The following is a 16,124-nucleotide window of genomic DNA, read 5'->3' as shown; positions in this document are numbered from 1 at the left end:
CTGCCTTTCCAAATCCGAAATTACAAGTATTTCGGGTTTCCTTTTGTGTGTGTAGTTCATTTCCCGTGCTTAAGATAGAAACATCCATTAATTAATCAATGTCTGCTATGGACTTAATTAATTAACATATTTTAATCTCCAAGAATGTATTTAGCAAGAAAATCTTATTTATTATTCATAGAGTAATCAAACTCCAACTAGCTAGGTTCCTAATAATAAAACCTTGTTTCGAGCTCCTCTTGTGGATGTTATCAAACGAGACTCTCCTCGCGTACGATTCAACATAATAGCAATCCTAGCACCGCCAGATAATGATCACCACTACCCAATATACCTGGATCGTTGGGTGACGAAAAACCCGCACCTTTGGTAAGTCAAAGTAGTAGATACTCAATATCGTATGCTCAATGCTAACGTACATTGATTAAGAAATTAATTATCAAGACTCGTCTTTCAGTAGATAGCATAAAGACTCGTCTTGCTGTTAGATTCATTCAGTGCTATACCACACCAACGCCATCTTATTTCAATAAGGTTTAGAAATAATCGGACTGACATTGCAACATTTCACGATAGATAGTCTAGGCCTATCTAGGTTGTGAAATTATTAATTTTCTTTGTTCAGGACTGACCGCGTACCTTAAATTGAGCGCAGCCCACAACCGGTCTACTAAACAAAGACTTAGACTTTGTTATGTTCGCTTATACATTTAAATATGCAATAAACATCCATTAAATGTAAATCATAACAACATCATGATAAAAATAATCTGTTGCATTCATTGGAAAATAATAATTAGAGTTTTACATTATTCAATCACTCGAAAAGGTGATTTCTAGTATACAAACCCTAACAGAAGAGACGCAGATCCGCGTAAGAAGCCTTCATAGTTTGTTTTTCTTTAAAACCCCGAGGGGTCGAAACAATTGTTGCTTAGTTTTCATTCATGTTTTCTTCCGAATTTTAGTTGTTATTTTGTTTAGTCTCTACTTTGTTCCTTATTGCTGATCGATCTTCTGAATTTGAGCTTTGGAATTCTGTTTTGTTTGTTGAAGATCGTTTATGAAATGGATTTTTCAATGCAAGCTGTTTGGATCTGATGTTCTCTGTCGTGTTTCCTTTGTTTAGCTTAGTTCTGTTCTAATTTGGAAGTTAGCTCTGCGCAACTCAGTGATTTATGTTTAGATCTGAAGTTAGGAAAAAGTATGTGATGCATGTTGGGGTAGATTCGGTGATTTCGGAGTTGGATCTTGTTTAGATTACCTCTGTTGCTTTGTCTTCCGATTTTTCGTAGTTAGATCTAAGTTTCACTTCGTTAACTTGCATGAGTTTAGGATAGATACCTTAGATTTGTTTTCTCTTAGGTTGAATCGCATGGATCCGTGTTTTGATTTGTTTGTTTCTCGCTTTAATGTCATATGCTCTGCTTTCCTCTGCTGTGATGTTTGTTTTTAGATGCTTAGTGAAGAAGAAGGTCATAGTTCGTTAGGATCGCAGTCCCCGTCGCCTTTTCGTTGTTTGCAGCTTTTTTTTAGTGCTCTTTTCTTTCAGTGGTCCCCGCTGTTATGATGACGCGTGGTTTATATCTGAGTTGATCAGTTCAAGTTATGATGTTTCATGTTGATTGTTTAGTTGATCAAGTTAGTCTATTGCTTGAGTGATTTTAGTTAACCCAGAGTAGTGAAGCGTGGCTGCAGCCAACCCCCCAACATGTCTCATACACAACTCGACATGCCTCTGTCCCTGTGGGATTCGACTCTTACTTCCCTTTACTAATTTATAGTATTGTGGGTTAAGGTATTGAAGACCCTAAGCCTCTCCGTTTGCATGGCCAACTACTGGATAGTTGCATACTTGATCTCTTCATCATTGACTTGATCAGTTGAGCAGTATCGACATACTAAAAATCTGTTGTGTGAACTAGAGTCATTAGGTTGAGGGAAACCTCTCGCTTCCCTTAAGTGTGTTATGGATATATGCAGTGAATGTATTTAACTTATACTCCATCCTCCCCCTAAAAATAGAAACTTTGAAAATGACACGAAGTTTAATGTAAAATTGGTAAAATAAGAGATAGATAGAAAGAAAAGTGTATTAGTGGAAAATGAATCTCACCTCATTACAGAGGAAAGTCTCTATTTTTAGGAGACAAAGTAAAGAAGAAATAATTTTTTTATTAGGGGAAAGAGGAAGTAATTATTTGGAATTGCAATTATCTATTACTACTTTAAAATATGAATATCACGCAGAATAAGTTTTTCCCGAAAAATTTTATTTAGATCCTTTTGAGAAATACTATATCCGTCTCACATTAAGTGTCACATTTAGTGTGGTGCGGGTTATAAGAAATGTAAAGGAAAATGGATTAAATAATTTAGTAGATTATGAGTCTTACTTATATATATTAGTTTTATAATAAAATGTGAGTAGAATTGGTTGGTGGAATGTGAGGTTTACTTACCATTTATGATAAAAGTGAAATGTAACTCTTATTGTGGGACGGACGAAATGGCAAAATGTAACACTTAATGTGGAACGGAGATAATAATAAACTAAGTTTAAAGTTTATAATAATTGAAATCAATTTTAAAATTCATAGAAAATACAAAAATACGACCAAAATTTATAAAAATGACCGGATATGACACAATGCGAGAACGAGAATCTTTATTTTGAGAAGGATGGGATATTGAACAAGCTCAAAATTAAACACTCAACCGAAGTGGCCAATGAATTAGTTGAGATTACTTTTTAATACTCCGTATTTTAAAAATAACAACCTTTTTTATTTTAGTTCGTTTATTAAAAATAGCAACTTTCAAACTTTCTATTTTAGAAAATCTTTACACCCCTATACATCAATTTATTTACCACTTATACCACTAATAAAGTGGACCCCATAATTAGGGGTGGGTAAGTACGGTATACCTTACCGAAACCACCATACCGTATACCTTACCGTAAATTCGATATGCGAAAAAATCATACCTTTATCTTACCAAAATTTTCGGTATACCGAACTTCGGTATACCTTATTTTCGGTATGGAGAATTTTCATACCGATATCGTACCTCATTTTTTGTATGCCGTACCAAAGTTCGGTATACCATACTTTTGCGGTATACCTTACTTTCAATATCAATGAAATTGAATATTTGAGTTTTTAGAATACTATTTATATTTTATAGTAATTTAAATAATATACGGGGTATTAAATACTAGTATATTTTATTCATATTATATTATATTTCACAATAAATTTTATAATTTTAAAATATATAAAATACTTTATATATTATTATATTCATATTCGGTATATACCGAATTTTGGTATGCCTCGATATACCGCGGTATATAAAAATTCATACCTTTACCTTACCGAAATATTTCAGTAAGGTATCATACCGTACCGAAAATCACGGTATACCAAAAATTCGGTATTTACGGTATTTTTTCGGTACGATAAGGTCAGTATTTCGGCATTTCGGTATTTTTTCCCAGCCCTACCCATAATCCACTAACATTAATTTTTTTCTCTCTCTTGCTTTATCACTTTTTTCTCTCCCTCTCTCTCTCTTACCAATTTCTCTCTCTCTCTCTCTCTCACTCTCTCTCTACCAAATTGTGAATTAAAACACGTGTCGTTTCAAATATTTCTATTTTATGGACGGAGTAATAATTTTTTCACTCAATAAAACATTCCGACTTTTTTTCTCATATAACATAACATCATGTATCTTGCATAGATACATACTCGATCGTTTCATAGGATCCGTTTCATAGGAGTGAAGTCATTTTATCATTTTAATACGTTACATAATAGTGTAGTGATTTCCTTTTTTAGCCAAAGTCAACATATTTCCTCTCCCATACTTTCCTTCTTTTCTCTCTACTTTTTCCTCTTTCCTACTTTGTTATCTTTTTATTTAATACATTTCACACATTTTTCTTAATCTCCGTGCCCAAAAAAAATGCTTTCACTATTATGGAAGGGAGTATTTGACTACAGCAACCAAAGAAACCAATGAAATTTACACTTGCTGCTAGTTATATAATGGAAGCGAAAACTAAGTGTATTGGTGTAGTCCCATTTTTCTCAAACAATGTATAGCCCACAACGAATAGAAATAGTGACTCAAAGAAGCAAATATACGTCCCAGATCTACAAAAGCAAGAAGTAAACAAGACCAATTCTCCTGCACCTAAAATCCTAAATGGACAACAAATTTAAACACATACCCAAGCTTATGAATTTGAACTTGGAGGTCTCGACTTAGGTAAAGTATACGTATACAGAGTGTTCGAATATAAATAGAACGCTATGAAAAGCGATCTCCATCCAGAACAGCAGCAGCAACATTCTGAAACAGTAGAATACAATAATCCCACACAACTATTATTGACTAAACAAAGCCCGATGACACGAGGCGTTCCAAAAATAAAAGGGAGAAGACACTCAAGAATGTGGGTTCTCTTGCCTCTTGAATAAACACAGGTAATGGAACTTAAGTTTTCCATTACTTTACTCCATTTGAGGTGAAAAGCGACAAATAACATCAACACCTTGTGTTTGAATAGGCGATGTTAGGCTCTCGGTTCAATCAGAGTAACATGAGGCAATAATAACTGCAAGCTGGAAAAGTCAAGACAGATAAGATTTGGTTTTAAATAGAGAACATAGCTTCAAATGTCTATTAATCACATGTTGCAGTTTCCGTGTTACATAGAAAAACTGCAAGGTAATACGAGAAGTATGAGCATATCATTCCTAGAAAAGCCAACATGAGATATAGGAGCGTGGGGGCATGAATAGATGAATAATTCAACTGTGATGTGTCACCCTATCGTAGTAGAAAATTACCAGACGCCATATCTTCAAGAATAGCCGATTTAGTTCCTCCCACTGCTCTTACTGAAAGAGTGTTTTGCCAAGAGCTTCTGACCAGGTGTGTGATGATCATCCTGCAAAAGTTGTCTAGAGTCATTTTTGGTAGTGTAAAGTTGTAAAGGTATTTATAGTAGAAAAGTGTAAGATACACCATTTTGCCCGAATTTGGAGTTGCTTGGTGACGCCTCAAACCAGGTATTTAGGCCTTTCTTATGTTAGATGCTGCTAGAGATTGGAGATTTCTCATCCCATTGGAATACCAGCTCATTGTTCTAATAGATTCCATTTCTTACAGAACAAAAAGGATACCCTCATTTCGAAATAGTAACGAATTTGAACAAATAGAGAAGTTGGATGATAAAATATTTCGAAATTCCACTTCCTCTAGATGGTAAAAGGAAAAACACCAAAATTGCATCAGATCGAGTATCAAAAAAATTGTCAAGAAAAAAGTTATGAACATAAAGGATGACAAAATAATTAGATCTTATAAAGAAAAAATAATTGTGTTATATTTACCAAATTTCACATAGGTTGTATTATTAGGAGAAAAACAAAAGTAAGGAAATTTAAACAAAATCAAGATTCAGTGTAAAGCATTTGGAACCTGACTATCTATGTTAACCTTATACATCGAAGCAGCAGATTCAGATTCAACTGGTTGCACTGGTGGAACCTGGCCTTGCAATTGGAAAACATCCAAAGCATCTAACGTCAGCTGCCAACCACAAAGCGCCAGAGCACCGTGACTGGAGCCAGAGCCACCGCTGCTACTAGAGCCAGCTGCAGCAACATTTCCATTCACCCAAGGACAGTAGTAATTGTGATACTTTATTGGATCAAATTCCACAGCTTCATCATAGTTGCTTCCACCATTGGGAGGCCCTAACAGAGTTCCATATGCAAACCAACGACCTGGTTAGCATACACCGTCGCACACAAACTCAAACAATGATTGGAATTGATTATTGGAAGTGTATAAAAATCCAAGCTGTGATCACTCTACAACAAAATTTATAAAGTAGACTCATCGATTGGAATTAATTATCAGAAGTGCTTAAAGATCTATGCGCTGAGCCTCTGATACACAAAAAGTTAACCGACCACTTTAAAGTAGATTCACAGATAAATTATTTGGTGGATCTAATGTGCAGAATGAACACCAATTTTCATTTACCAAAGTGCAACTCTTTACCTGATCCATTTGCAACTTGATAGCCTGATTCCACACAACCACAGTCATCGGTTGTTGGATCCTTGGTGGCTTGTGTGACTTCTTCCTTAGATAGCTCCACGCCAGAATATAAAATGGCATTGCAAGAAAGTGAAGGATGGGGACTGTTCTCGCAAGAGGTGGCTCGCATATTACTTGTCTTTTCTCCACTTTCAACAGATTCTGCCTTAGTTGAACCCATAACTTTTGAACCACTATCTGCCCTAACTACAGACCGAGACATAAGATCTTGACTATCACCGTGAGGATCCTCTCTATCCACTTCTTCAGGGACAAAATCGCCCATCAACACTGGATCTGGTGCAAATTCGCCTGTTTGGCCTTGGTTATCAGTTACTTCAGTAATAGGCTCTACATCACCAACAACACTCTCAGTTCGGTAGATAGAAGTATCAATCCCATGAATTTCAGCTTCATGGCTAGCACCCATGCCAACACTTCCTCCACTGATCCCCATGCTGGGACCATCCCTCCCATGTGCAGTTGCAGTATCTGTGTTTACAACTTCTTCTTCATTTGCACTACTGACTCCAATTTCACCAGTACTTCTCACAGCAGCAGGACAAGTACTCTGCCGTGCTTGATTGCTGTAATTCAACTCTGATGTCTCAGCATGATCATTGTTTTTTATTCCTGATGTAGACGGCAAATGTATGTCATCAAAATCGCCAGGATAGTTCTCAACGCTTTCCATTGAATCATTATCTGCAGTGTGGCACATAGTGTCCATTGCAATGACAGAGGATGCCCGCGTTGAATCTATAGTTGATGGATTACCTATGAATTGTTCAGTACCCTGGTCAAATTCCCCTTTATAAGCATCGATTCCTATGTCGAACCCAAATGACAGGCTGGGACCAGCACCAGAAGAATCTTTTCTATATGGTGACCGACGGGGTTCTACAACCCAAGACTCACGGGCACGCTTTGAAGGACCAGCAGAGTACTGTCCACCATCGTCAACTTCATCACCATCGCGATCAATGACAGTACCCTCTCCACTGTCTGCTTGTTGGAGCAGAAAGTGTGGCCTGTCACCTGTACTTCCACCTTCATCTAAGTTCCTCTTATGTGAACTAGGGCCGCGTGATTCAAATGAAGCTGCACGATCACCAACCTCACTGCTGGAAGGCTGCCCAACCAATAAATCTCTACCTCTAAGCCCATATTGATACTGTTCAGATGCAGCATTCATGTTCAACCGCGATGACGACAATCCAGCAGACATTGTAAGATTCAACTCCACCCCAACATTTGAAAGTGACCTTCCTTCTCCAGTTCCAGCTTCATCAAGGTCCTCTGCCTGCTCCTTCTCCACACCATATGCAGCAACCCACTCATTGATGCCACTTGCTGCACTTATTCCACGTGTCAACATCTTCTTGCTAGTTTCAGGACCTTCAGTGCTACTTGGAACAAAACTAGAGGGACGCTGTACAGTTAAAAAGTCCCACAGTCTCACTGTCGCACCACATAAGCTGCAGTCTAGCAACGGTGACCTGGATACACCTTTTGAGTTATTTCCAGTAACTTCATATCCACCATAATCCCTTTTTGCTGAAGAGGACAAGGCTTTCTTTCCTCGGCTAGGATCTCGGGGAGGAGCACGATATTTTGAAGGACCAATTGAGCAGCCGTTTCTAGCTGATTGTGCAGAATGCTCTTCACAGTCCTGAATATTTGGGAGCCACCTAGGTTCCCATCCACAAAGGCTTATGAGCTTCTGAGACTGCAATTTGACAGAAATTTCACTAAGAGGCCCAAAAAAACCTACTAGTTAAATAAAGGAAGTAGAGGCTACATATGTATTACACGGGAGTATATGAAGAAGACATCATCTCTGGAGCACTCAGTTCCTAAAAAAATTTCTAGCTTGATGCCAGATTCATTGCGTGCAAGCTGAGACTGGGCCAGCAAACGATCAATTTCTGAGCCTCGAGAAATCCGCATTTGCTCAATTGCAGATGCAGCCACGGCAGGAAGGGAGGGAAACTGGAGTAGTCCATCACACCTATCCTTGTAACCACCAATAAGTGCTGATGGGGGAGTCGGCGGGAACTGCACCAGACTTTCTGCACAGCAGTTTCCTGTCCATGGGCAGATAACCTTATGCTCTTCATCAAGTTTCTTGGAAAATTCTTCTCCAGCACCATCAGCTACAACAGAAAATTAGTCAAACAAGAGATATGACAAGCCAACAGTGGTACAAATAGAAAAGGCTTCATATTGCCAATATTCCATTTGAGATCATTCAAAGAAGCTTAAAACTGGAGAACCAAAATTTTGTATTACTGTCCTTTTCGCCAAAAGAAATGATTCTAACCAGACCTAAATCGCCGCATTCATTTGGTAAATTCTCCAAATCAGCAACCTTAGTTACATACAAAAAATACTAAGCTCCCCAACCAGAACATATGCACATTTAAGCTCATAGGTAGTTCAATGATCTTTATTATTTTTAAAATGACACATGCATCAGCAAGTTATTTCTTATAAGTGTGAGAGAGTCGGAGGAAGAGTCATAGAGTACAATGGAGAGAAACAGAGGTAGAGCAGAAATTAAGAGTAGCCACCTTAGTTTACAACAGAAACAGGAATCAAGAGGTTTCTAGCTAATAGAACTGCAAGTTCTACGGAAGCTCTCTTCAGCTAATAAAACACAGGTTAACGCTACATTTGAGTTTGTTTGACTTTGAGTAAAACTCACAGAACCACCAAAGATGCAAATTTATATGAGAATATAAAAACCTATTTAGCCGCCTATTACAGAAGCCTGAACCCTATTACACTACGATATTCATTTCATATTCAAGGTGATTCACAAATCACAAGTACTCCCATCCCAGGAGAACCCCGGGTAAGTCACACCCCAAAAAAATGATATATCATTCTTGTTAGCCATCCTTCATGCATTTAGTGGGAATGTGGGATTCGGACCCATTATTCCATAACTGATCAACTCTCTGGCAACATATAAGACTGTTTTTCAAAAAAATGCATACATTAAAAACATAATATAATCAACCCAAATAAGATGACAATTCGAAAACTTCATACACAGCCAATATCTTGGAAAAAACTACGTAATGCGTCTTGCAATAAGTAGATATTTGCACGTCAAAGATTTGAAGTACAACAATTATTAGGCATCTATGTGTTTTTATTGAAATGTTTCTGGATTCATGTACAGATGACAGCCGACAAATAATTTGAATATAATAATGTTCACAAACACATATTTTGGTTGTTTATCTTCGTAAAATACTAATAGACAATTTTAATCTCATAATCAACTAGTATTCAAACCTGACCTTGATCTCAACTGTGAATTTATAGAACATGAACATCCAATATAAACAAACTGATGATAGCATGGAAGAAGTCTTTACTTAACCTAATAACCAACTACCATCTCAATTCACCTTCAGAAGGAGTCCAGGTAGCTGATGAAACAAACTTCAGAATTGCACCACAGGATTCACATTCAACTTTATCAACATCCACATTCACCCAGCCTTTTCTGGCACAAGCATGGGAACTTGCAGCCTGAATCAGGAATGCACCCAAACACAGATATAAGTATATAAACAACACCTAGTCCATGACCAATCCTGACACAACAGAAAGCTATACAGGGAGAATAAACACGAGTGAAATAAAATTTGAATGGGTCTTCTCAAAAGCATAACTAACAATCCAGCAGATATTCTGTTCATTACACATCTATATCTTACTAAATCATTCTGATTGTATTCTCACCGTTTTTGTCTGTCCACTCACTTTAATTTTTTGCAACACTACTAATCTCAGACCAAACTTAAATCTGAACCTTTTTGCAAAGTACAAGAGTAGTTTCACTTTCAAGTCACACCCAAGCCATTACATCCAAAGGTTTTCAAATTGATAAGTAAACTATCTGTCTTGTACTTCTATCTACCTTTTCCAGTACTAGCAGCCATACTGATGAATCAAGTTTACAAAAGGCCGGTTACCAGTTCAACACTATCTAGGGAAAAAAAGTAAAGAAGACAGCTAATGCTTTGCCATAAATCAGGGTTTAACCCATCAAAACACCAAACATAATATGGAACGAGAAATTACTGAAGTGAAACATTATTTTATTTTGGTTGTCTTCCAATATATCAAACTTTTAAATTGAACATAATTAATTGTAATGTCAAGGTTTAATCAACCAATATGCAGGAGATGACGAGAATCTTGATTGATTGACATGAAGCTGACACTCATCGCTCAACTATGTCTAATTGAATATAACATCAATAGAGTAGAAATTTCTAAAAGCAAATACAGAAGGGAGAGCAAGTTCAAAAACCTTGGGCTTTCCAAACCAATTTTCTGGTTTGAATGTTGAGAGACGCCTCAGCAAGTCACCCCTTTCCCAGGGCCTGCAAGAAGGCTGTGATGTTCCCAGTGCTGAACCACCAGCACTGGTGCTCAATGATGCGTGCATGGGCTGGGAACGAATCCGAGAAAGAGACCCTCCTCTCGAATTCTGCACTTGACCAAGACCATCTGAGCTTCCAGCATTTGTGGGAACAGCAGGAGATGATGCCCCAACAGAACTAGATAGAAGAGCATTGATTGCAGATTTGCAAAAATATAAGATTTTACAACAATCATTATGAGAAATCCAACATCATTAACTTTTTGTCAATTAATCTAATTAAGACTCATCATAAAATTTGCACAAAAACTGTTTCATACGTTTACCATCATCAATCATTCACTAATCGCAATTTCTTGTATATGGGTAAAACCATCAATGTTAAAGGCTCTTAACAAAAATGAGAATCCATTCCTTAGAGAGACATAATTTCCACTACATAATTTAAAAATTGCATGGACAGAGATATCATTACGCATTTTCCAAGGCTAATACAGATCATTTCATGGCCTGCCGAGGCTATTTAATTCATAGAAATTAATGAAACTCAGCAGAACAATGAAACTTTAGCTGCGCCATTACAGAGTAAATTATTCAATGAAGACTGCAGAAAATCAAGAGGCATCACATGCCCTAATTTCTCAGCACAACACTAATTCGCAAGTTGTGGAAACAATGAATTGAATAAAATCAAACTATTCGAGCATAGAATGAACCAATAGAGACACAAATAAACAGTGCTCAGATCACATTGGTAAAGCATAGCAATTGCAATTGGGATAAGAGGGTTTCACGAGGTCGAAAAGGTAAATTCACCTGGCAGCGGGAGTGAGGCTCGGAGGAGGAGACGAAGATCGGGGGGCCAATAACGGGTCGCGCGAGGAGCTGACGGCTTCGTCTTTCATCCCTCGACCTTTCTCACTGTCACCTCTTTCTCTCTCTGTGCTTTTCCCCTCACTCACTCTCTCAATTCATCTCTTTGCGCTGAGAGCATCCACAATGGCGGCGGGCGGACCGGCTAGCGCCGATCGGCGCTGGCCGGTCTGCTCGCCGAACTATTGCAGCAGGCCAGTCCCAAAACGGCTAAAAAAAACGGCGAGGGCACGCCGATTCCTGGGTGCTGGCCGATGCGCTCACCGATCGGCTGGCCGCCATTGCAGGCTCCCGATCGCTTGGCCGCCATTGCAGGCTCCCGATCGGCGAGCGATCGGCCAACCGATTATTTTTTTTATTTTATTTTCGAAACACTATATATACGCGATTTGCACGTCATTTTCATTCGCACCACTTGTTTTAACGAGTTTTCTCTCTATCTTAATTTTTGTACAAGATCAACAACGCAAAATGAGTAGCGCGGGTGGTAGTAGTGGTGGGGATGCTGAGGAGTACGAACGGCAAATGAACGAAGAGTTGGAGGCCTATACGTCCCATGAGATAAACCGGCTGATACAAAGGGCCTTGCAGCCGGCGGTACCTCGACCTCGACCCGTTGTCCACCACCGAGCAGTGATAGAGCGGGATCACGTAGCTGCACATCAGCGGCTATATGAAGACTACTTCGCACAGGAGCCGCAGTTTAACGCCAACCATTTCAGGCGGCGTTTTAGGATGAGCAAGGCCTTGTTTATACGTATTGTTGACGCTTTGGAGCGTCGATATATGTGTTTCCGCTTCAGGCACGATGCGGCTGGCAGACCCGGCCACACACCTATTCAAAAGTGCACTGCGGCAATCAAGCAGTTGGCCTACGGAGGCGCGGCAGACATGTGGGACGAGTACCTTCACATCGGTGAGACGACTGACCTTCAATGTAGGAAGTATTTATGTCAGGGCGTGGTTGAAATATTCCGTGATCAATACCTTCGAAGCCCTACCCCCGAAGACTGCCAGGAGCTGATGCAGATGCACGGGGAGAAGCATGGGTTCCCGGGTATGTTAGGCATCATAGATTGTATGCATTGGGAGTGGAAGAACTATCCCGCTGTCTGGAAGGGTTCTACACGACCGGCTACAAGGGAAAGAATCCCACGATGATCCTCAAGGCCGTAGCTGATTACTGGCTGTGGATTTGGCATGCGTATTTTGGGGTAGCCGGGTTGAACAGCGACCTCAACGTCCTCAACTCGTCGCCCCTTTTCAACGAGCAGTGCCAGGGCGTCGGTCCGGCCATCAGTTTTGTCGCCAACGGCAACCGGCATGATATGGGCTACTACTTGGCGGATGAGATATACCTTAGGTGGCCCCTCTTTGTGAAGACGATCAGATGCGCATCAGATGAGAGGAAGGCCTACTTTGCGGAACGGCAGGAGTCGGCGCGCAAGGACGTGGAGCGCGCATTTGGTGTGCTCCAGTCTCGATGGGCGGCAATTAGGGGTCCAACGCGTTTGTGGCATGTCGACTGCATTGCTGACTGATATTATGTAAGCCTGTATTATCATGCACAATATGATTGTCGAAGATGAAGGTGTACAACTGGCTAGTTGGGCCAACGACGTGGCCGCCCCCAACGTACGAAGTGGGGTACCTCACGATGAAGTCGGCCGCCTCCAAGCACATGCCGACATGCGCCAAGTGGAAGCTCATATTCGACTCCAAAAGGATTTAATTGAAGAGTTGTGGGCGCGGAGGACTGCATGGCGTTAGTTTTATTTTTAATTATGTAATTTTTTTAATGTACCTTTATTTTAATTTAAATAAAATTATTGCATTTTCCCGTATATGTGTCGTAAGTTGAATTCCGTATTTTGTGTGATTGTTAATTATTTGTTTTTTATAATTTTGTTTATTGTGGCTAGCCATTGCTTGTCCAGTTGTTTGTCCTGGTGATGTGGCAGGAGGAGTTTTTAGTGCTGATGATGTGGCAGGAGGAGTTTGTGGCTATGGTTGGCCTATTGCCATTGTGGATGCTCTGAGAGCGAGATTCCTTGAAATTCAAATTGACAAGCAAATGGAAGTAGTTTTTTTTAATCAAAGATGCCCTTGTGGGCGGGGGGTTTAGGCAGACCCCCAACCCGTAAATAAGATCAAAATATAATGTTCCAAAACATGATCATTAGCCCAAAAGTGACTAAGATCCAAAACTAGAACATGGAAACGCAAACCAAAGGTCCCACAAGGCGGGATCCTCCATGCTATCATGGGAAAAAACAGGACTAAATAAACAAAAGGAAGAAATATGAATACGATAATACTAACTATCATGAGAACAAGATTAACCCACATCTCTACGTCGGAAACGGAAGTTAGGATATCCCAACTGCTCCATCCTAACTAGCGCCTTCAGATACCGAGGCGCAGAGATTGGATCATAATAAATAAGGGCAGGGGTCTGAGCCCCCCTACCTGCCAGAAAGTTGGCTGCCCGGTTCCCTTCTCTGTAGATATGTGAGAACCGAACATGTCGTTGAGAAGTCATACTCCGGATCAAAGCCATGTGGTGTCTAAGATCCGCAGAGCCAAGTCGTCCAAATGACAACAAGGTAACCAGAGCCGCTGAGTCAAGCTCTATCCAAATGTGAGTCGAAAGCTCCATCGCCATCTCCAAACCCCGGATTAGAGCCAACAGCTCCGCCTCAAAGCTCGATGATGCAGCAATCGGAGAACAGAAGGCCCGCAGTAGGCCTCCGTCAGGGCCTCGAATAAATCCTCCCTCCCCCGTCTCTAGTGTGGATGTAGAGAAGGCACCATCAGTGTTCAGCTTCACCCACGGGGCATCAGGAGGATGCCATAGGACCATGAGCGACCGCAGAACACGTTGTCTGGGGGAAGCAGACATGAAATCAACCGACGGCGAACATCCCCTCCAGTTTGTCGGGGTGATCCTGCCGGCCAGAACAAGCACGTGCAGGTGATGAGTGACCTGCCAAATAACATGTGGGTGATGGAAAGGGCGACCGCCATGCTTGCAGCTGTTCCTTTCCGTCCAAAGAAACCAAGCAATCAAACAGGGAACAAGAAAACTAATATGCAAGGCGGGTGCCCTCTGGAAAGAGGACCTCCGCCAGTGACCTAGTCTAAGTGCAATATCAGTGCTCGTGTGAATGGGTGTGTGCGAGGAAGGAAACCAGGAATCGAAATACTCCAATGCAGAAATCGCCGACTGACTGAGAGACTCGACAGAAGGAGACCGACAACACTGACACCTAGACGCTAACTCAATCCCCCTCCTTTGCAACTTCTCATCCACTGGCAATCTACCAAACAATAACCTCCAAATGAACACCGAGATGGTAGGGGTCAACCCTTGATTCCAGATAAGGCCAAAAATCTCCCTCTTCGGCATTCTAGTCCAGATGCTCTCCCAGGCTGAGGTCACAGAGAATTCGCCATGGCTAGTCAGACTCCACCACCTCACATCCTTCGCCCCCAACTCGATCACATCTGGAGGTACGTCAAACCTGAAAGATAAACTATGCAGCATATCCTCATCCCATGCATGCTCATGCCAATATGATGCAACGGCCTGAGATTGAGGAGGATCATTTCCCGGGACGCACAGATTCCGGATGGGGCTAGCCCCAAGCCAGACATCATCCCAAAAGCTGATCTTCCCCTCACCCAAGGACCAACGAATATACTCATGCATGTATGAGCAAATACGACGCAAACAACGCCAAGTAGGACTATCATGCGACCAACAAGGGGATGTATGCAAGTGACAAGGAAGGATACTGTACTTCCGGGTCATGAACTGGGCCCAGATAGAGTCCTGAGCTAGAAGTCTCCACCACAGCTTGAACCCAAAAGCCACTGCCACTTCCCTGAAGCGGCGAATACCCAAACCACCCTCGTCCAAAGGCAAACAAATCTGTCTCCAGGAAATCCAGTGCAGCTTCCGCTTCTCTCCAACTGTACCCCAAAAATATCTCGCCAATATTTGCTCCAACTCGTCCAGAAAGCCAAGCAGAGGGCTCATGACCTGTAAGCTATGTAACGGGATGATGGCAAGGGTGCTCTTAATCAAGGCTAGGCGACCCCCAAAGGCAAGATGACGGTGGGACCAACTGTGGATCCTGTCCATGAACTTCTGCCTAAGGGGCAGAAGATGATCTGCCCTCCTCGCTCCTCGAAATATCAGAACCCCTAAGTACGTGGAAGGCATCACCCCTCTCTGAAATCCTCCAACTTCCTCCACAATGCCAGCGAACTCCTCGTGCTCATCCACCAAATAGAACTGCGTCTTCCCATTGTTCACCATCTGACCAGAAACGACAATGTAGTGGTCTAGGCATCTAACCAACTTCTCCACCGCCTCTCTGTGAGCCCTCAAGAAGATAATGATGTCATCCGCGTAGGAGAGATGCGTGATAATGGGGGCCTTTTTCCGGCATCTGTAGACCATCTCTTTATCCCCCTTGATCAGTCTGTCGAGACATGTCGAGAGGTAGTCTGCCGCCAACACAAAGAGGGAAGGCGATAAAGGGTCCCCTTGTCTCAGCTCCCTAGAGGACTGAAAGAAACCCGTCGGACCACCGTTCACCAAGACAGAGAACCAACAAGACGAGATACATCTACTGATCATTCCCACCCAAGCTGGTGAGAATCCCATCTTTTCAACCCAACCTCCCCTTCCATTGTCAACCTACCGGCCCTTCCA

General features: G+C 41.2%; 1 protein-coding gene across 5 annotated transcripts; it reads right to left on the bottom strand.

Annotated features, from left to right (window-relative positions):
• Positions 1–4,227: 4,227 nt before the first annotated feature.
• Positions 4,228–11,564, bottom strand: LOC121787107. 5 transcript variants are annotated; one of them, XM_042185725.1, is made up of 8 exons: positions 11,345–11,564; positions 10,457–10,706; positions 9,546–9,669; positions 7,936–8,279; positions 6,067–7,852; positions 5,497–5,774; positions 4,863–4,963; positions 4,228–4,634 (listed from the first exon to the last, which is right to left on the bottom strand). In XM_042185725.1, exons 1-7 carry the CDS (start codon positions 11,431–11,433, stop codon positions 4,892–4,894), a joined length of 2,943 nt encoding a protein of 980 aa, XP_042041659.1. In that variant the 5' UTR covers positions 11,434–11,564; the 3' UTR covers positions 4,228–4,634; positions 4,863–4,891. The 5 variants fall into 5 exon arrangements, with proteins under 5 accessions (XP_042041659.1, XP_042041658.1, XP_042041660.1 ...); XM_042185724.1 differs by having other exon boundaries at positions 5,497–5,804; positions 6,085–7,852; XM_042185726.1 differs by having other exon boundaries at positions 5,515–5,804; positions 6,085–7,852.
• Between the last annotated feature and the right edge of the window lie 4,560 nt (positions 11,565–16,124).

This window comes from Salvia splendens, chromosome 22, assembly GCF_004379255.2.
Source record: "Salvia splendens isolate huo1 chromosome 22, SspV2, whole genome shotgun sequence".
Lineage (NCBI taxonomy): Eukaryota > Viridiplantae > Streptophyta > Magnoliopsida > Lamiales > Lamiaceae > Salvia > Salvia splendens.
This window is presented reverse-complemented; position numbering and strand designations above follow the sequence as displayed.